At 36.4% G+C, this 21,775-nt stretch overlaps 1 protein-coding gene across 1 annotated transcript in view; it reads left to right on the forward strand.

The window, feature by feature from the left end:
* The window catches only part of LOC138311865 (midasin-like), a 118,146-nt gene that overhangs the window by 12,282 nt on the left and 84,089 nt on the right, over positions 1-21,775 (forward strand). Inside the window, exons 13-30 of the mRNA XM_069253045.1 lie at positions 669-820; positions 2,547-2,607; positions 3,005-3,119; positions 3,526-3,610; positions 6,882-6,997; positions 7,200-7,336; positions 7,941-8,045; positions 9,153-9,338; positions 9,580-9,655; positions 10,130-10,395; positions 10,810-10,988; positions 11,305-11,396; positions 11,733-11,849; positions 12,128-12,274; positions 12,953-13,103; positions 13,454-13,733; positions 13,997-14,135; positions 14,266-14,538. Coding sequence (XP_069109146.1) covers positions 669-820; positions 2,547-2,607; positions 3,005-3,119; positions 3,526-3,610; positions 6,882-6,997; positions 7,200-7,336; positions 7,941-8,045; positions 9,153-9,338; positions 9,580-9,655; positions 10,130-10,395; positions 10,810-10,988; positions 11,305-11,396; positions 11,733-11,849; positions 12,128-12,274; positions 12,953-13,103; positions 13,454-13,733; positions 13,997-14,135; positions 14,266-14,538 — 2,677 coding nt within the window. The remainder of the gene's footprint in view (positions 1-668; positions 821-2,546; positions 2,608-3,004; positions 3,120-3,525; positions 3,611-6,881; positions 6,998-7,199; positions 7,337-7,940; positions 8,046-9,152; positions 9,339-9,579; positions 9,656-10,129; positions 10,396-10,809; positions 10,989-11,304; positions 11,397-11,732; positions 11,850-12,127; positions 12,275-12,952; positions 13,104-13,453; positions 13,734-13,996; positions 14,136-14,265; positions 14,539-21,775) is intronic.

The following is a 21,775-nucleotide window of genomic DNA, read 5'->3' on the forward strand; positions in this document are numbered from 1 at the left end:
ACACTATATCTAATTAATTTCCTATATGTTAAGGCCCTTGGGCCTCTTGTTTGAAATAAAATTTGTTGAAAGAAATTGAAAATGATCCTGACAAAGTGACACCATATATAATTAATTTCACTATTGTCAAGGTAGTCAGATGACTGTTAAGGCCCTTTGGGCCTCTTGTTTTCATATCACTAGAATGTCGAAAAAACCTGATGTTATTGTGACGTCACAATAGAAACATTGACATATCCATTGGAAATCAATGGAATCGTACATTGAAACGTATTTTTATTTCTTAAAGTAGTTTGGAAAATTAATTATAAGCATGATTCACACACTTTACAAACAAAAAATTTCTTTCATACGCAAATAAAATGTTTTTGGTAGTTTAAATAAAAGTTTGAAGGACTAAAGGCAGCATTCCATACACTGTACTTATGATGTTTATATACCAGTGCACATATGTTCAAAGCCTTATCATGTGCCATTGAAAGTCCTGCACCCATATAACTGCATTAACCCTTGAAGCGGCCAAACCTGTTGAATACTGTCCTTGAGACCATTATATAAACACTCATGGCTGGAGAGGTGGTGCTTGTTAAATTTACTTGATTCATATTCAATATGTACTTTTTGTAATCATCTTAAAAATTAGAAGAACGCTTCAAAAATATTTGTAGAGCCCACCAGAATACGTTTTCCTACACTCGCCAGGCGTCGGCCCTCCTGGAACAGGTATCTGTCTGCGTCGGTAAGAACGAGCCAGTCCTACTGGTTGGAGAGACGGGTACCGGTAAAACATCCTCAGTACAATACCTGGCCGAACAACTCGGTAAGGTCCTAAAGGTGGAGCAGATTTACAATTATAATATAAACAATTTCTCTGGCCAAATGTTGTATATCATTCAGGGGTGTACAATTCTGAAAATTTTGCACTAGCCCAAGGGCTAGTAGCATCAATTTTTCACTAGCCCTGATCAGAAGTCTACTAGCCCTATTTTTCGTTTGTTTTTATATGTTCATTTTACTCGATCTGGATTTTTTACAAACCTGTACAGAACAAGTACATGTCTAACAGTGTGTTAAATACCATTCCGCTAATAAAGATATTGCACCGATTGTTCATAGGTACCAGGTATTCATTTAGTAAAAACATTCTTGAGTCAATATTGATAATGCAACAATGCCATCGCATGCAAAATACTTTAGATTTGAAATTATGGTTCTTATTTCACTCAGATATTTCCTTTAAAACTATCATTAGAAAGAAACATAATCAGTATATCTATTAAAGTTTAACTTTGATATTAAAAGCTTAACAGGAAAATGTAAAGTGAACAATCAGTATTTATTATCTGCTGTTTTCATTTTATAGGTATGATGAATTTAGTAAATAGTACTGTTCATGAAAATTCCGTAAAAAATCTTTAATTGAAATTATTGTTTTACTGAACACTTACTTATTTTCCCTAATTTTATGAGCATTGAAATTTTTTTTTTTATCTAGTAACATTTGCATGATACATTCGTATTTGAATAAAATGATGTCAATTTGTTATTGAATTTCATATAGATTTATTTTAAGAACTACACAAAATCAATTTTACAATTTACTATAAAATATTTTGTAAACGATTATTAATTAGCACTGCTGATTTTTATTTACAAATATTCAATATATCATAAAAATATGCGAAAGATAAGATGACAAATATGCAAAAATATTGTACCTATAATTATGAAACCTCGATTAAAGTTATTTTGAAAAACATTCAGTGGGTTTATTTGTGTCAGCTGTGTTAACTAAGCATACCTATGTGTCTGCAAGTGTACATGACAACATTTTACCGTGTATTTTAATTACTTCAAAATGATCCGCTATCCATCGCACAGCAGTAGTTCTTTCTGAATCCAACCCCCATATACTCAAATTTATAACACTAAAATGATAATGATGCTAGATAATAAAAATGTCACTTCATAACTGATTCTTGTCTAGAGTCAAGAAATCTAGATTTTCCCGTTCCCTGTCTGTCAGCAACCTCGGCAAACACATGGCCATCTGGGTCACTCAAGCGCTTATTTAACTTTCATCAATTACATAACAAAACGTTTGATGCATCTAGATGAAGAATGTTATTTACGTTTGGGAACCACCTGTGGTATGCAACGATATCGTTTGCTTGAGTTTTGACGACACATTTACTGCTAGTCGAATTCTGAACGGCAATAAAAGGCTAAACTGCTGATTTACAACTAAAATTTCAATGTGAATATAGATTTTAACAGAAATTTTCACTAGCCCACGGGCTAGTAATGATCGTGAAGCAACTAGCCCTGACCTGAAAATCGCTAGCCCCGGACGTCGGGCTAGTGGAATTGTACACCCCTGTCATTGAAGTAACATAGTGGTATTTGTTATTAGTTTGACATAAAAAAAGATGATCACTCAATAGTGGAATGAAAGGAAATGATCATGATAACTAAATATGGTGAAGGAAATTACTGGAATATGTAAAGTGTGATTTTTGTATCTGACTGACACAGTGTGCTTACAGGTCACACTCTCAAAGTGATTAATATGAACCAGCAGAGTGACAGTTCAGATCTCCTGGGAGGGTAAGTATTGCTAATGCTGGCCACACACATACCCATTCATTGGGATGGGTGTGTGTGTGTCCGATTATACACAATGTAAAATGCAAAGTCATGTGTGGTACATGGGCAGTTTGATTGATAGCTTGATCTATATGAAGGTCATGAAAATACAGTGATACTAACCCCTTTATAAATATCAGTCAACACTCATTAAACTGGCAAAAACCAAATGTATTTTTAGTAACGCCTTTCTAGCATTTTACATATAAACCCTTGAGAAAAAAACAACTCTTAAACAGTATTGAATACATAGTATTTATTGGTTTAACTGATTTCATAGCTTTTTGTAGTAATAATTATTGAAAGAAAGGTATAAGAGAATTATTATATCATATGAAATTCTCATTTTGACTTTCAGATTTAAACCAGTTGATATGAGACATGTGATCAGACCTTTCAGGGAAGACTTTGAAATCCTGTTTTGTTCCACCTTCTCCAGGAAAGAGAACAGCAAGTTTCTTAATCACATACAGGTTTGTTGGTTACACATTTGACTATGATAAATTATCATAAAAACTGTGTATTGGATTTAATTAGCAGCTGTTGTTGTCTGTGACACTGTTAACATCAAACCTTTCAAAGACATGCAAGATCTTTGGGCATTTTCCTACTTTTAATATAACAGATATTTTCATTTGTCTTAATTTGTGTTCAGGAGGTGCTCTATTTGTTCTTATTTCTACAAAGAGATGTATCATTTCTCTAATTAACTTCTCTTCTATCTCCAAATCATTAAAACACCTCTGAAGTTTATGGATTCATATGGTTGTTTTAGAACAGACTATATTATGCACTGCTTTATGTACTGTATAAAGTGCCTATGATGCAAAGATCATAAACATTTCCGTTGACCATCTCATGATTTTTGGTTTGGTGTAGGACTGCTTTGCCAAACAGAAATGGGAAATAATGTTGACTTTAATGGAGCACACCCTTAATCCAGCGATACAGCGCTGTAAAACAGGTATGTTATTATAAATGGAACACACATTCAATCTAGCAATACAGGGCTGTAAAACAGGTATGTTATTATAAATGGAACACACATTCAATCTAGTGATACAACACTGTAAAACAGGTATGTTATAATAAATGGAACACACATTCAATCTAGCGATACAGCGTTGTACAACAGGTATGTTTTTATAAATTGAACACACATTCAATCTTGTGATACAGCACTGTAAAACAGGTATGTTTTTATAAATGGAACACACATTCAATCTAGTGATACAGCGCTGTACAACAGGTATGCTTTTATAAATGGAAACACACATTCAATCTAGCGATACAGGGCTGTAAAACAGGTATGTTTTTATAAATGGAACACACATTCAATCTAGTGATACAGCAATGTAAAACAGGTATGTTTTTATAAATGGAACACACATTCAATCTAGTGATACAGCACTGTAAAACAGGTATGTTTTTATAAATGGAACACACATTCAATCTAGCGATACAGTGCTGTACAACAGGTATGTTTTTATAAATGGAACACACATTCAATCTAGCGATACAGCGCTGTAAAACAGGTATGTTATAATAAATGGAACACACATTCAATCTAGCGATATAGCGCTGTAAAACAGATATGTTTTTATAAATGGAACACACATTCAATCTAGCTATACAGGGCTGTAAAACAGGTATGTTTTTATAAATGGAACACACATTCAATCTAGCGATACAGGGCTGTAAAACAGGTGTGTTTTTATAAATGGAGCACACATTCAATCTAGCGATACAGGGCTGTAAAACAGATATGTTTTTATAAATGGATCACACATTCAATCTCGTGATACAGGGCTGTAAAACAGATGTTTTTATAAATGGAACACACTTTCAATCTAGTGATACAGCGCTGTACAACAGGTATGTTTTTATAAATGGAACACACATTCAATCTAGCGATATAGCGCTGTAAAACAGATATGTTTTTATAAATGGAACACACATTCAATCTAGCGATACAGGGCTGTAAAACAGATATGTTTTTATAAATGGAACACACATTCATTCTAGCGATACAGCACTGTAAAACAGGTATGTTTTTTAAATGGAACACACATTCAATCTAGTGATACAGCACTGTAAAACAGGTATGTTATGATAAATGGAACACACATTCAATCTAGTGATACAACACTGTAAAACAGGTATGTTATAATAAATGGCACACACATTCAATCTAGTGATACAGCGCTGTAAAACAGATATGTTTTTATAAATGGAACACATTCAATCTAGTGATACAGCGCTATATAACAGGTATGTTTTTATAAATGGAACACATATTCAATCTAGCAATACAGCGCTGTACAACAGGTATGTTTTTATAAATGGAACACACATTCAATCTAGTGATACAGCGCTGTAAAACAGATATGTTTTTATAAATGGAACACACATTCAATCTAGTGATACAGCGCTGTAAAACAGATATGTTTTTATAAATGGAACACATTCAATCTAGTGATACAGCGCTATACAACAGGTATGTTTTTATAAATGGAACACATATTCAATCTAGCAATACAGCGCTGTACAACAGGTATGTTTTTATAAATGGAACACACATTCAATCTAGCAATACAGGGCTGTAAAATAGTTAATTTTTTTATAAATGGAACACACATTCAATCTAGCGATACCAGGCTGTAAAACAGGTATGTTTTTATAAATGGAACACATATTCAATCTAGTGATACAGCGCTGTACAACAGGTATGTTTTTATAAATGGAACACACATTCAATCTAGCGATACAGGGCTGTAAAACAGGTATGCTATAAAAAATGAAACACACATTCAATCTAGGGATGCAGGGCTGTAAAACAGGTATGTTTTTATAAATGGAACACACATTCAATCTAGCGATACAGCGCTGTACAACAGGTATGTTTTTATAAATGGAACACACATTCAATCTAGCAATACAGCACTGTAAAACAGATATGTTTTTATAAATGGAATACACATTCAATCTAGCGATACAGCGCTGTAAAACAGGTATGTTTTTATAAATGGAACACACATTCAATCTAGCGATACAGCACTGTAAAACAGGTATGTTTTTATAAATGGAACACACATTCAATCTTGTGATACAGGGCTGTAAACCAGGTATGTTATAAAAAATGAAACACACATTCAATCTAGTGATACAGGGCTGTACAACAGGTATTGTTTTTATAAATGGATCACACATTCAATCTAGCGATACAGGGCTGTACAACAGGTATGTTTTTATAAATGGAACACACATTCAATTTAGCGATACAGGGCTGTAAACCAGGTATGTTATAAAAAATGAAACACACATTCAATCTAGCGATACAGGGCTGTAAAACAGGTGTGTTTTTATAAATGGAACACACATTCAATCTAGTGATACAGCGCTGTACAACAGGTATGTTATAAAAAATGAAACACACATTCAATCTAGCGATACAGCGCTGTACAACAGGTATGTTTTTATAAATGGAACACACATTCAATCTAGCGATACAGCGCTGTAAAACAGGTATGTTTTTATAAATGGAACACACATTCAATCTAGCGATACAGCGCTGTAAAACAGATATGTTTTTATAAATAGAACACATATTCAATCTAGCGATACAGCGCTGTAAAACAGGTATGTTTTTATAAATGGAACACACATTCAATCTAGCGATACAGGGCTGTACAACAGGTATGTTTTTATAAATGGAACACACATTCAATCTAGCGATACAGCGCTGTACAACAGGTATGTTTTTATAAATGGAACACACATTCAATCTAGCGATACAGCGCTGTAACAACAGGTATGTTTTTATAAATCTAGCGATACAGCGCTGTAAAACAGATATGTTTTTATAAATAGAACACATATTCAATCTAGTGATACAGCGCTGTAAAACAGGTATGTTTTTATAAATGGAACACACATTCAATTTAGTGATACAGGGCTGTACAACAGGTATGTTTTTATAAATGGAATTAATATGGAGAGTTGATGACAACAACAATGGTCATAAAATCTGTGTCAGTTACTGTTTAGGTGACTATATCTATAATGATAATGTTAGAAATATAGCTAGTGAAACAACTGTCATAAATGATAACTATTTCAATTTGGTGGTTAATTATTGTCAAATCTGTAAATGAAAGGAATAACAAGGTAGCTGAGAGTTTTGAGGTATGAATGGTGTATAATATATGTGGTACAATAGCAATGTTTAATTCCAGGAAAAGAGAAAAACCAAGAGAAGTATGAGAAGTGGCTCCAAATCAGACGTAGACTTCAGCAACTCAAAGTACAGATAAAACAGAAGGAGAATGTTCTGGCCTTCGCTTTTATTGAGGTAATTGTTGGTACCACTGTAACATTGGCTTGTTTTAATACACTGATGTAGAATGGATCACTGATATTACTAGGATATCATGTCTGTTGTTATCTGCTGTCAGAAGTTTGTTGTGGTATATCATGTATTGTCCTTGACAAACATGTAATCATCTATACAATTATAGCAGTTTTGTTGAGCTGTTTTGTTTTGGTTATGACAGGGTTCCTTGGTGCGGGCGGTTAGGAATGGGGACTGGGTTCTATTAGACGAGATTAATCTGGCCGCAGCAGAAACATTGGAGTGTCTTAGTGGACTTCTAGAGAGCACGATTGGATCTGTCATACTTACAGAGAGAGGGTAGGTTTAGGTAGACCTTGATATGTATATATTGTATACCGTGATCACCTTATAGATAAAGAGATCAAGAGGCCCATAACCTTTTCCTCTTGATTGACAGAAAGAGAATTTTTCTCCTTATTATAGCAGGTATTTGATAATAAATAATCTTGTTACACGAGTAGTCTACTGTAGCTGTCCACTGAGATCCATAAATGACATGGGTAAAGTATGATTTATCGTTGATTGGACTAGTCAACGATAAATCATACTTTACCCATGTCATTTATGGATCTCATTTATGGACCTTCTGGTGATTATTACACCACACTGACGTTTCAATCATTGGACAAATCTATGGGACCTCAAAACTGCCATATAATAAGGAATTTTCAAAGTGTAAATATCATTTGGTAATACATTCATCACTGTCGGAAATTTCTTCTGGGAATGCTTTGTGATGTTTATATTGTCCAATATATTCCACAGATATGCAGTGTATAAAATTGTCTGAAAGTTGATTAATTTAGGTACCAATTTGCTATGGTTACTATGACATGTATTACTTTCATAAACCAAGTGACTCTATCAGATAAATAAATGAAAAATAATTTTGCTTTGACAGGGATGTTGAACAAGTGGTTCGTCACCCAGACTTCCGCCTGTTTGCCTGTATGAACCCTGCGACTGATGTAGGGAAGAAAGAACTTCCGACTGGAATCCGTAACAGGTATGTTGGACTTTTCCTATAGCAACCACTACAGATTATACATCAATGGTGGCTGTTACTCTTTTGGTTAGTATGTTGTCATATACATAGCATTGCTTCACATGAATTTCACTGTGTACACTCTGCTATAATGTATACTGTCACAAGAGCAGTGAAATGTTATTATTAGCCATTTAACTGTTCCCTTTATGTACTCTAGGGAAAGACCCGATAAGACACTTCTGTGTTGAGAGTAGCTGCAATATTGTAGCTCAAAAGACTTTGACAGATGATGGTGTTGTCTTTAGAGCTACAATTGGTGCCTATTACTGCTAATGAAGCAAAGTAATGATTATGCAAACCATTATTAAAACGTTTGTATATATTTTATTGTATTTGTTTTACATTGCTTACCTACTAGGCAATAAAACTGAACTATATGAAATATCAAATTCAAAGCAAAACATTATTTTTTGCACATATAAATATGAAGGTCTTTCCAAGGAAAATTATATGGCTAGTATATAAACTGTGATTTTGAAGTCTTGTGTGCGGTATGCTAGATTTTTAGAATGGTTGTTATGTTTGTTTTGGACAGAAATAATATATAATGCATGTAAACACACAAAAATTTGGAAACCTAGCAAAAAGTATAGAAAAGTTTGCCCGAGTGATTTTCTGAGGCATTGCTCCACTAAGACATATAGGGACCATTTTGTACCCAGCCGAAAGGTATAGTAGGCTGGGTACCTATATTCATTCTATGTTGAGAGGTGAAAAATTGACTGCTAGATTCCATTAATTAAGTTATGATCTCATGTGCTGTAGTATTGTGTGCCAGGTTCACTGAGCTGTATCATGTGCTGTAGTATTGTGTGCCAGGTTCACTGAGCTGTATCATGTGCTGTTGTATTGTGTGCCAGGTTCACTGAGCTGTATCATGTGCTGTTGTATTGTGTGCCAGGTTCACTGAGCTGTATCATGTGCTGTTGTATTGTGTGCCAGGTTCACTGAGCTGTATCTTGTGCTGTAGTATTGTGTGCCAGGTTCACTGAGCTGTATCATGTGCTGTTGTATTGTGTGCCAGGTTCACTGAGCTGTATCATGTGCTGTAGTATTGTGTCCCAGGTTCACTGAGCTTTATGTAGATGAAGCAGAAGAGTCCCAGGACCTAAAGATTTTAGTCAGTGACTATCTGAAGGGTTTATCTCTGTCCTCTGTCCAACTCGACGGAATCGTCAAGTTTTACCTCATCATACGAGAACAGGCCGCCAAACACCTGACTGATGGAACAGGACACAAACCCCATTTTAGGTAACCTTTAGGTCCAATCTATACCTTTGTCTCCTATGGAGACAAGGAAATAATTGTGTATCATAAATACATTGTAGTTTAATCACCAGTTTATGAAAAAGGGTAAAGTGTAATATGCTAGAAATTAATATAGATATTGCACTGTTATCTAGGTATACCTTTCCAGAAAGGTAAATAAATATTATATAATTCTGTGTTTATAACAATTCCTGACGCTGATAATATTGTTTTCCTGTTAAAGTTTGAGGACACTATGCAGAGCACTGAGATATTCCTCAAGAAACCCCTGTGGTCTCGTCCTCAGATCTTTGTACGAGGTAAGCACACTATTATACTGTAAAACACAAGAAAATTAAATGTAGCACATTTTTGGTGTTACAATCTAGCAAGGACTGTGACAGGCAAGGCTGTGTTTAATAAACAACTGTATTTGGAGAACCTAGATGTTTGAAATGTTGGTCTTTATCTGTTCAATCTATGTCAGTTTGTGTCTGGAAATAGAGAGCTATGGTGATTTGTTCAATATGTCTGTGATAGGTGTGTCATTGGAAGAGACAGACCTGATTCCCATTGTTCAGTCCATCACGAGCCAGCTAGTATATGTTGATCAATGACATAGCTGCTGGCTTCTACGAAAACTGACTGACTGGCACCTCTTTAAAATCCTACCTACCTGGTATTCCTTTTCAATGGACAATGAAGCTTGAATAAAAAACTAAATTTTAACTAGAAGAACTAGAAATATGTATGATGGTATTTTTTTACTGACAAGATCATTATTTCTGATGTAGGGGTTTTGTCTGAGTTTCCTGACCCAGCTGGACCGCACCTCACATCCCCTGGTGCAGAAGCTGGTGTGTCGTCACATTCTCGGTAAAACCAACATAAACTCTATTCTAAAGAAAGATATTCCGATGCCTGGAGATGGGAAGTATGAGTTTGTGGAAGGATACTGGATACCAGTTGGGGCGGCCAAACCAGTCCAGGAAGACAAGTATATACTGACAGCATCTGTGAGGGCCAATCTCAAAGATCTGTCCCGAGTTGTGTCAGCAGGGTAAGGCAGCTTATATCATATGCATAATAGGGAAATGGACTAGAGGATTTATTGCATGTCTCAAATCTGGAAAGTGTGAAATGTTTAATTCTGAAGAAATTAAATTATAATTCAAAAGTTAATTAAAATTAGTAGTGAAAAAAGGGAAAACCTTACTAGGAATTGTGTGATGGATATAACAGCTATACTGACTGATCCAAGGAAGAATGGTCATTAACAAATATTGAATTGAATATTATTCACAAGGCACATTGACATAGAAATTCCTGTTGTATTATATATAACAGACACATGTATAGTTTAGAAGTCATTGACAAAGACTATGGTAACTGTTGTACCAGATGATTGTCATATAAAACCTTAACACTGCTGTGTACGCTGGTGTAGAAACTATCAAATTATTCTACTCTACAGACAACACCCAGTGCTGATACAGGGTGAGACGTCTGTAGGAAAAACCAGTCTTGTTACATGGCTCGCCCAAACCACAGGAAATGTTTGTGTCCGAGTCAACAACCATGAACATACTGATCTACAGGAGTATATTGGCTCGTACTCCGCAGACCAGCATGGCAAACTGGTCTTCCAGGAAGGTATGTAATCTCTGTTCTCTTTATCATACTCTTTATGATGTTGATGTTCACCTTTAAGGTGAATTTTCAAGTCAACAGCATCTTTTGATACTGGATTCTGGGTAAATGTTGTGATATGTTATCCTTATTATAAACTACAGACCTGACTGATACATTTCTCCTTATCTGTAAATTAATTAATCCTTATGTGACTAGATTGTAGGACTAATGGTAATTAGCAATGTTTTAAAAATAGTACATTTAATATGGAAAGTAGGTATGATGATATTGAGTTTAAAACAACCTGGTATATTTAAATATTTGTTTGTGTTATAAGGTGTGCTTGTGGAGGCCATGAGGAAAGGCCACTGGATCATATTAGATGAGTTGAACCTTGCCCCTACTGATGTCCTTGAGGCCTTAAATAGGGTAAGTCTACTTCACACAGCAAGAGCAATTTATACAGTCAATATTGGTTCTTAATATCATCTTAAAAAATCTTCATATTTCTTCCCAGTTGCTCGATAACAACAAAGTGCTACCGTAAATCAACTTTCTTTCGCGACTTTTCGCGACTTCTAGATAAGTTCTCAAATATTGATATTACTCAATTAAAAATTGGGTTTCCCGTCAATATCAATCATGTAGATGTTAATTCATGGAGATCAACTTTTGCCAATTTACTTGGGTTTGAAAATTCCCAGAAGTAAATCGCATCTCAGAGACCCAGGACATGTATAATGAAGATATAAATTTTCGCCACAGTTATTGGATGACAACAGAGAACTGTTCATCGCAGAGACCCAGGACACAGTAAAGGCACATCCAAAGTTCATGTTATTTGCTACCCAGAATCCTCCTGGCCATTACGGGGGAAGGAAGGTGAGATATTGCATGGCACAATCAAGGTCATATGGGAGGGAGGGGGGGAAGAGACATTATCTGGTTCAATATATAATGTACATGTATTTTAAAATTCCTAAACCAATAAGCGAGGAAAGATGAATGCATTCAATTGTTTCCCAGTGATAAAATATGAAATGAAAACCGTAAATGTTTATGCTATTGGCAAACATTTTACAGTATAATTTATGTAATCAAATAGTATTTGAAACATCCCAACAACGTGATAAATAGGAACTTCTGATTGTGTTCATCAGATGCTGTCGCGTGCCTTCAGGAATCGTTTTGTGGAGCTTCACTTTGATCAGATCCCGAGTAAAGAGCTGGAAACCATCCTCCATCAGAGGTGTGATCTACCACTGTCTTACTCCAAACGACTCGTCTCCACCATGTTAGATCTACAGGTACACACAATGTTGTAACAAGGATGCTTTACAGGTGTATTGATGCCATAAAACTTAACAGGTGTATACTTTACAGGTGTATTAGTGTCGTTAATAAAAGTTTAAAGGTGTATTAATGTGTTTAATAAAAGTTTACAGGTGTATTGATGCCATAAAAATTAACAGGTGTATACTTTACAGGTGTATTAATGTCGTTAATAAAAGTTTAAAGGTGTATTAATGTCGTTAATAAAAGTTTACAGGTGTATTAATGTCGTTAATAAAAGTTTAAAGGTGTATTAATGTCGTTAATAAAAGTTTACAGGTGTATTAACTTTGTTAATAAAAGTTTACAGGTGTATTAACTTTGTTAATAAAAGTTTACAGGTGTATTAACGTCGTTTATAAAAGTTTTTATCAATGTTTTTAATAGAAGTTTACAGGTGTATTAACATTTTTTTTAAAAGTTTACAAGTATATTAACTTTGTTTATAAAGTTTACAGGTGTATTAATGTCGTTTAATAAAAGTTTACAGGTGTATAAACGTTGTTTAATAAAAGTTTACAGGTGTATTAACGTCGTTTTAAAAGTTTACAGATGTATTAACATCATTAATTAAAGTTTAAAGGTGTATTAACATCGTTAAGAAAAGTTTACAGGTGTATGATTTGATATCCTCATTACTCTCTCCATTACAGACTAGGAGGAGGGGTTCAGGAGTGTTCGCTGGCAAACAAGGCTATATGACACTGAGAGATCTGTTTAGATGGGCAGAGAGGTACAAATGTAAAAATGTCAACCAGAAACAGCAGACTTTCTACGACTGGGACCAGCATATGGCTGACCATGGTGAGAATTAGCCTTGTCTTTCAGAAATACAAACAATGTGGGGTTTAGGAGTAGGGCCTTGTATTATCTTCAAATAAATCTGTTCTTAATAAATTCTGAAGATGGTATTTACAGTCTATGAAATATTATCTAACTGTCCTGATACCAGGAAGCTTAATTTTTAGATTTTAGATAATCTGAACTCACTAACTCAAAGACCCCTTTTGCTATATTTTATAGGTCCTGATTAATTTAAATGTAACCATGGTAACCATGACTTCAACTTAACCAGGTTTTACTGCAGTTACTGTTAATCCTTTAATATTGTTTTTGGATGTGCATATTGACATAACTAATTGGTCTGTGTTAAGGTTACATGTTACTGGCGGGCAGAGTGAGACGACCGGAGGAAGTGACCCTAGTACTAGAGGTCATCCAGAAACACCTCAAACGCCCTGTTGACCCAGATAAACTGTTCACTCTGGGACCGGATACCTCACCTACCACTGTAAAACTATTGAAGGAGGTCACTCAGCAGACTGTGTCGGAGTTTGGTCACATCGTGTGGACCTACAACATGAGGAGGCTGGCAGTTCTGATTGGACAGGCTATACAGTTTAATGAGCCAGTTCTGCTGGTCGGAGACACAGGGTAAGTTTGTTGGCTAGAGCAGTCTTTACAGTTTATTTGGGGAGGGGCCAGATGAGTTTCTATGGCAACTGACTGTTTGATAGGACAGGTTTTTTTACTTCAATCATACAGACTGATGAAGACTTGTAAAAGTATTAACATTACATGGATGTTTAAAATCCTTACAAATGCAGGACATTGTGAAGGCAGTATAACATAAAATATGTGGTGTAATATGAGGAGAAACATTGTCAGTATGGTTGTTTGCTGTATGTATCCTACAGATGCGGTAAGACCACAGTTTGTCAGCTGTATGCTGCTCTGAAGAATACAAGACTCCATAACATCAACTGTCATCTCCACACTGAAAGTGCCGACTTCCTTGGAGGTTTACGACCTTGCAGGTCACATGATCAAAATCAGGTATAGTTATTATTAACAGACATCACTCTAATTCAATTGAAACAAATTACCGCAAGTATGAAGGTGACTACATAAAACAAAATGTTTTGCAGCTTCATAAGCAGTTTCACTTTGCCTATATTTTGTACAGGGAGAGGGAGAACTGAAGCTGTTTGAGTGGGTAGATGGACCACTAGTGATTTCAATGAAGGAAGGATCCATGTTTCTGGTAGATGAAATCTCCTTAGCAGATGACTCTGTCCTAGAGAGACTGAACAGTGTCTTAGAACCCGAGAGAACTCTCCTCTTGGCAGAAAAAGGAGGTGGAAATAGTCACCATGATGAAGTGGATAATGTGGTGGCAAAAGACGGTTTTCAGATTTTTGCAACAATGAACCCAGGAGGAGACTTTGGAAAGAAGGAGGTAAGTACGACATTTGGATTTGAGTACTGTTACCTAAAAGTAGTTAAAATGACATCAGATTTATCCTTCAAACTCAAGCTATAATAGTTGCTGTCTATGTATGAAGGTATATATAATGATTTTGTAGCTGTCCCCGGCCCTGAGGAACAGGTTTACAATGATTTGTAATGATTATGAATCTGATTTTGTAGCTCTCCCCGGCCATGAGGCACAGCTTTACAATGATTTGTAATGATTATGATTCTGATTTTGTAGCTCTCCCTCGCCCTGAGGAACAGGTTTACAGTGATTTGTAAAGATTATGAATCTGATTTTGTAGATGTCCTCCGTCCTGAGGAACAGGTTTACAATGATTTGTAATGATTATGAATCTGATTTTGTAGCGGACCCCGGCCCTGAGGAACAGGTTTACAATGATTTGTAATGATTATGAATTATGAATCTGATTTTGTAGCTGTCCCCCGTCCTGAGGAACAGGTTTACAATGATTTGTAATGATTATGAATCTGATTTTGTAGCTGTCCCCGGCCCTGAGGAACAGGTTTTCAATGATTTGTAATGATTATGAATCTGATTTTGTAGCTGTCCCCCGTCCTGAGGAACAGGTTTACAATGATTTGTAATGATTATGAATCTGATTTTGTAGCTGTCCCCGGCCCTGAGGAACAGGTTTACAATGATTTGTAATGATTATGAATCTGATTTTGTAGTTGTCCCTGGCCCTGAGGAACAGGTTTACAATGATTTGTAAAGATTATGAATCTGATTTTGAAGCTGTCCCTGGCCCTGAGGAACAGGTTTACAATGATTTGTAAAGATTTATGAATCTGATTTTGTAGTTGTCCCTGGCCCTGAGGAACAGGTTTACAATGATTTGTAATGATTATGAATCTGATTTTGTAGCTGTCCCTGGCCCTGAGGAACAGGTTTACAATGATTTGTAATGATTATGAATCTGATTTTGTAGCTGTCCCTGGCCCTGAGGAACAGGTTTACAATGATTTGTAATGATTATGAATCTGATTTTGTAGCTGTCCCTGGCCCTGAGGAACAGGTTTACAATGATTTGTAATGATTATGAATCTGATTTTGTAGATCTCCCCCGCCCTGAGGAACAGGTATACAATGATTTGTAATGATTATTAGGGCTGGATCAGTATATATTAGGGCTGGATCAGTATATCGATCTATACGATATACCGATACGTATCGGTTTTCAGCAGCATATCGAATATCGATACACAAACATGTTGTATATCGCTGTATCGTTTTAACAATCCAACCTTCTGCTTTTGTTATAGAAATTGGAAATTCCAAAAAAAACTTCATTCTAAAACATCATTCAAGTAAGAGCATTTCAATCAAAAGGAAGAGTTTAATGCATCTGTGTCACCTAGATTGATTAGAAATGTCTTTTCATAACTAAGAATACGAATTGACGGAAATTAATTAACACAGATGATATAAACCAAATCAAATGTTCGATAGATTTTTTCAAGATTATAGAATGTTTTATCAAAATTGTCTTTTATTCTCATGATATTCAAAAAACACTATGGTCAACTGAATTTGAAAAAGAGGTGTATTGTATCGTCAATACGTATCGTGTATTGTTTCGGTGTGTGGTCAATACGTATCGTATCGTTTTAGACCTTCAAATACCCAGCCCTAATGATTATGAATCTGATTTTGTAGCTGTCCCCTTCGTAATGATTAGATTGTTTTGTAGCGTCCCCCCTGAGGACAGGTTTACATGATTTGTAATGATTATGAATCTGATTTTGTAGCTGTCCCCGTCCTGAGGAACAGGTTTACAATGATTTGTAATGATTATGAATCTGATTTTGTAGCTGTCCCCGCCCTGAGGAACAGGTTTACAATGATTTGTAATGATTATGAATCTGATTTTGTAGCTGTCCCCCGTCCTGAGGAACAGGTTTACAATGATTTGTAATGATTATGAATCTGATTTTGTAGCTGTCCCCGCCCTGAGGAACAGGTTTACAATGATTTGTAATGATTATGAATCTGATTTTGTAGCTGTCCCCGCCCTGAGGAACAGGTTTACAATGATTTGTAATGATTATGAATCTGATTTTGTAGCTGTCCCCCCGTGAGGAACAGGTTTACAATGATTTGTAATGATTATGAATCTGATTTTGTAGCTGTCCCCCGTCCTGAGGAACAGGTTTACAATGATTTGTAATGATTATGAATCTGATTTTGTAGCTGTCCCCCGTCCTGAGGAACAGGTTTACAATGATTTGTAATGATTATGAATCTGATTTTGTAGCTGTCCCCCGTCCTGAGGAACAGGTTTACAATGATTTGTAATGATTATGAATCTGATTTTGTAGCTGTCCCCGGCCCTGAGGAACAGGTTTACAATGATTTGTAATGATTATGAATCTGATTTTGTAGCTGTCCCCCGCCCTGAGGAACAGGTTTACAATGATTTGTAATGATTATGAATCTGATTTTGTAGCTGTCCCCGCCCTGAGGAACAGGTTTACAATGATTTGTAATGATTATGAATCTGATTTTGTAGCTGTCCCCCGCCCTGAGGAACAGGTTTACAATGATTTGTGTAATGATTATGAATCTGATTTTGTAGCTGTCCCCGGCCCTGAGGAACAGGTTTACAATGATTTGTAATGATTATGAATCTGATTTTGTAGCTGTCCCCCGTCCTGAGGAACAGGTTTACAATGATTTGTAATGATTATGAATCTGATTTTGTAGCTGTCCCCCGTCCTGAGGAACAGGTTTACAATGATTTGTAATGATTATGAATCTGATTTTGTAGCTGTCCCCCGTCCTGAGGAACAGGTTTACAATGATTTGTAATGATTATGAATCTGATTTTGTAGCTGTCCCCCGTCCTGAGGAACAGGTTTACAATGATTTGTAATGATTATGAATCTGATTTTGTAGCTGTCCCCTGTCCTGAGGAACAGGTTTACAATGATTTGTAATGATTATGAATCTGATTTTGTAGCTGTCCCCCGCCCTGAGGAACAGGTTTACAATGATTTGTAATGATTATGAATCTGATTTTGTAGCTGTCCCCGGCCCTGAGGAACAGGTTTACAATGATTTGTAATGATTATGAATCTGATTTTTGTAGCTGTCCCCGCCCTGAGGAACAGGTTTACAATGATTTGTAATGATTATGAATCTGATTTTGTAGCTGTCCCCGGCCCTGAGGAACAGGTTTACAATGATTTGTAATGATTATGAATCTGATTTTGTAGCTGTCCCCGGCCCTGAGGAACAGGTTTACAATGATTTGTAATGATTATGAATCTGATTTTGTAGCTGTCCCCGGCCCTGAGGAACAGGTTTACAATGATTTGTAATGATTATGAATCTGATTTTGTAGCTGTCCCTGGCCCTGAGGAACAGGTTTACAATGATTTGTAATGATTATGAATCTGATTTTGTAGCTGTCCCCGTCCTGAGGAACAGGTTTACAATGATTTGTAATGATTATGAATCTGATTTTGTAGCTGTCCCCTCCTGAGGAACAGGTTTACAATGATTTGTAATGATTATGAATCTGATTTTGTAGCTGTCCCCGTCCTGAGGAACAGGTTTACAATGATTTGTAATGATTATGAATCTGATTTTGTAGCTGTCCCTGGCCCTGAGGAACAGGTTTACAATGATTTGTAATGATTATGAATCTGATTTTGTAGCATTCCCCGCTCTGAGGAACAGGTTTGCAATGATTTGTAATGATTATGAATCTGATTTTGTAGCTGTCCCTGGCCCTGAGGAACAGGTTTACAATGATTTGTAATGATTATGAATCTGATTTTGTAGCTGTCCCCCGTCCTGAGGAACAGGTTTACAATGATTTGTAATGATTATGAATCTGATTTTGTAGCTGTCCCCGCCCTGAGGAACAGGTTTACAATGATTTGTAATGATTATGAATCTGATTTTGTAGCTGTCCCCCTGTCCTGAGGAACAGGTTTACAATGATTTGTAATGATTATGAATCTGATTTTGTAGCTGTCCCCTGCCCTGAGGAACAGGTTTACAATGATTTGTAATGATTATGAATCTGATTTTGTAGCTGTCCCTGGCCCTGAGGAACAGGTTTACAATGATTTGTAATGATTATGAATCTGATTTTGTAGTTGTCCCTGGCCCTGAGGAACAGGTTTACAATGATTTGTAATGATTATGAATCTGATTTTGTAGTTGTCCCTGGCCCTGAAGAACAGGTTTACAATGATTTGTAATGATTATGAATCTGATTTTGTAGCTGTCCCCCGTCCTGGGAACAGGTTTACAATGATTTGTAATGATTATGAATCTGATTTTGTAGCTGTCCCCGGCCCTGAGGAACAGGTTTACAATGATTTGTAATGATTATGAATCTGATTTTGTAGCTGTCCCCTGGCCCTGAGGAACAGGTTTACAATGATTTGTAATGATTATGAATCTGATTTTGTAGCTGTCCCCGCCCTGAGGAACAGGTTTACAATGATTTGTAATGATTATGAATCTGATTTTGTAGCTGTCCCCCGTCCTGAGGAACAGGTTTACAATGATTTGTAATGATTATGAATCTGATTTTGTAGCTGTCCCCGGCCCTGAGGAACAGGTTTACAATGATTTGTAATGATTATGAATCTGATTTTGTAGCTGTCCCTGGCCCTGAGGAACAGGTTTACAATGATTTGTAATGATTATGAATCTGATTTTGTAGCTGTCCCCGCCCTGAGGAACAGGTTTACAATGATTTGTAATGATTATGAATCTGATTTTGTAGCTGTCCCCGTCCTGAGGAACAGGTTTACAATGATTTGTAATGATTATGAATCTGATTTTGTAGCTGTCCGCCCTGAGGAACAGGTTTACAATGATTTGTAATGATTATGAATCTGTTTTGTAGCTGTCCCTTTGGAACAGGTTTACAATGATTTGTAATGATTATGAATCTGATTTTGTAGCTGTCCCCGGCCCTGAGGAACAGGTTTACAATGATTTGTAATGATTATGAATCTGATTTTGTAGCTGTCCCGGCCCTGAGGAACAGGTTTACAATGATTTGTAATGATTATGAATCTGATTTTGTAGCTGTCCCCGCCCTGAGGAACAGGTTTACAATGATTTGTAATGATTATGAATCTGATTTTGTAGCTGTCCCGGCCCTGAGGAACAGGTTTACAATGATTTGTAATGATTATGAATCTGATTTTGTAGCTGTCCCCTGGCCCTGAGGAACAGGTTTACAATGATTTGTAATGATTATGAATCTGATTTTGTAGCTGTCCCTGGCCCTGAGGAACAGGTTTACAATGATTTGTAATGATTATGAATCTGATTTTGTAGCTGTCCCCCGCCCTGAGGAACAGGTTTACAATGATTTGTAATGATTATGAATCTGATTTTGTAGCTGTCCCCGGCCCTGAGGAACAGGTTTACAATGATTTGTAATGATTATGAATCTGATTTTGTAGCTGTCCCCCGGCCCTGAGGAACAGGTTTACAATGATTTGTAATGATTATGAATCTGATTTTGTAGCTGTCCCCGGCCCTGAGGAACAGGTTTACAATGATTTGTAATGATTATGAATCTGATTTTGTAGCTGTCCCTGGCCCTGAGGAACAGGTTTACAATGATTTGTAATGATTATGAATCTGATTTTGTAGCTGTCCCCCGCCCTGAGGAACAGGTTTACAATGATTTGTAATGATTATGAATCTGATTTTGTAGCTGTCCCCCGCCCTGAGGAACAGGTTTACAATGATTTGTAATGATTATGAATCTGATTTTGTAGCTGTCCCTGGCCCTGAGGAACAGGTTTACAATGATTTGTAATGATTATGAATCTGATTTTGTAGCTGTCCCCCGTCCTGAGGAACAGGTTTACAATGATTTGTAATGATTATGAATCTGATTTTGTAGCTGTCCCCGGCCCTGAGGAACAGGTTTACAATGATTTGTAATGATTATGAATCTGATTTTGTAGCTGTCCCCGGCCCTGAGGAACAGGTTTACAATGATTTGTAATGATTATGAATCTGATTTTGTAGCTGTCCCCCGTCCTGAGGAACAGGTTTACAATGATTTGTAAAGATTATGAATCTGATTTTGTAGCTGTCCCCGGCCCTGAGGAACAGGTTTACAATGATTTGTAATGATTATGAATCTGATTTTGTAGCTGTCCCCTGGCCTGAGGAACAGGTTTACAATGATTTGTAATGATTATGAATCTGATTTTGTAGCTGTCCCCGCCCTGAGGAACAGGTTTACAATGATTTGTAATGATTATGAATCTGATTTTGTAGCTGTCCCCGGCCCTGAGGAACAGGTTTACAATGATTTGTAATGATTATGAATCTGATTTTGTAGCTGTCCCTGGCCCTGAGGAACAGGTTTACAATGATTTGTAATGATTATGAATCTGATTTTGTAGCTGTCCCCGCCTGAGGAACAGGTTTACAATGATTTGTAATGATTATGAATCTGATTTTGTAGCTGTCCCCGCCTGAGGAACAGGTTTACAATGATTTGTAATGATTATGAATCTGATTTTGTAGCTGTCCCCGCCCTGAGGAACAGGTTTACAATGATTTGTAATGATTATGAATCTGATTTTGTAGCTGTCCCCCGTCCTGAGGAACAGGTTTACAATGATTTGTAATGATTATGTCTCTGATTTTGTAGCTGTCCCCCGTCCTGAGGAACAGGTTTACAATGATTTGTAATGATTATGAATCTGATTTTGTAGCTGTCACCCGCCCTGAGGAACAGGTTTACAATGATTTGTAATGATTATGAATCTGATTTTGTAGCTGTCCCCCGTCCTGAGGAACAGGTTTACAATGATTTGTAATGATTATGAATCTGATTTTGTAGCTGTCCCCCGCCCTGAGGAACAGGTTTACAATGATTTGTAATGATTATGAATCTGATTTTGTAGCTGTCCCCGCCCTGAGGAACAGGTTTACAATGATTTGTAATGATTATGAATCTGATTTTGTAGCTGTCCCCGCCCTGAGGAACAGGTTTACAATGATTTGTAATGATTATGAATCTGATTTTGTAGCTGTCCCCCGCCCTGAGGAACAGGTTTACAATGATTTGTAATGATTATGAATCTGATTTTGTAGCTGTCCCCCGTCCTGAGGAACAGGTTTACAATGATTTGTAATGATTATGAATCTGATTTTGTAGCTGTCCCCGGCCCTGAGGAACAGGTTTACAATGATTTGTAAT

Source organism: Argopecten irradians, chromosome 1, assembly GCF_041381155.1.
Source record: "Argopecten irradians isolate NY chromosome 1, Ai_NY, whole genome shotgun sequence".
NCBI classification, from domain to species: domain Eukaryota; kingdom Metazoa; phylum Mollusca; class Bivalvia; order Pectinida; family Pectinidae; genus Argopecten; species Argopecten irradians.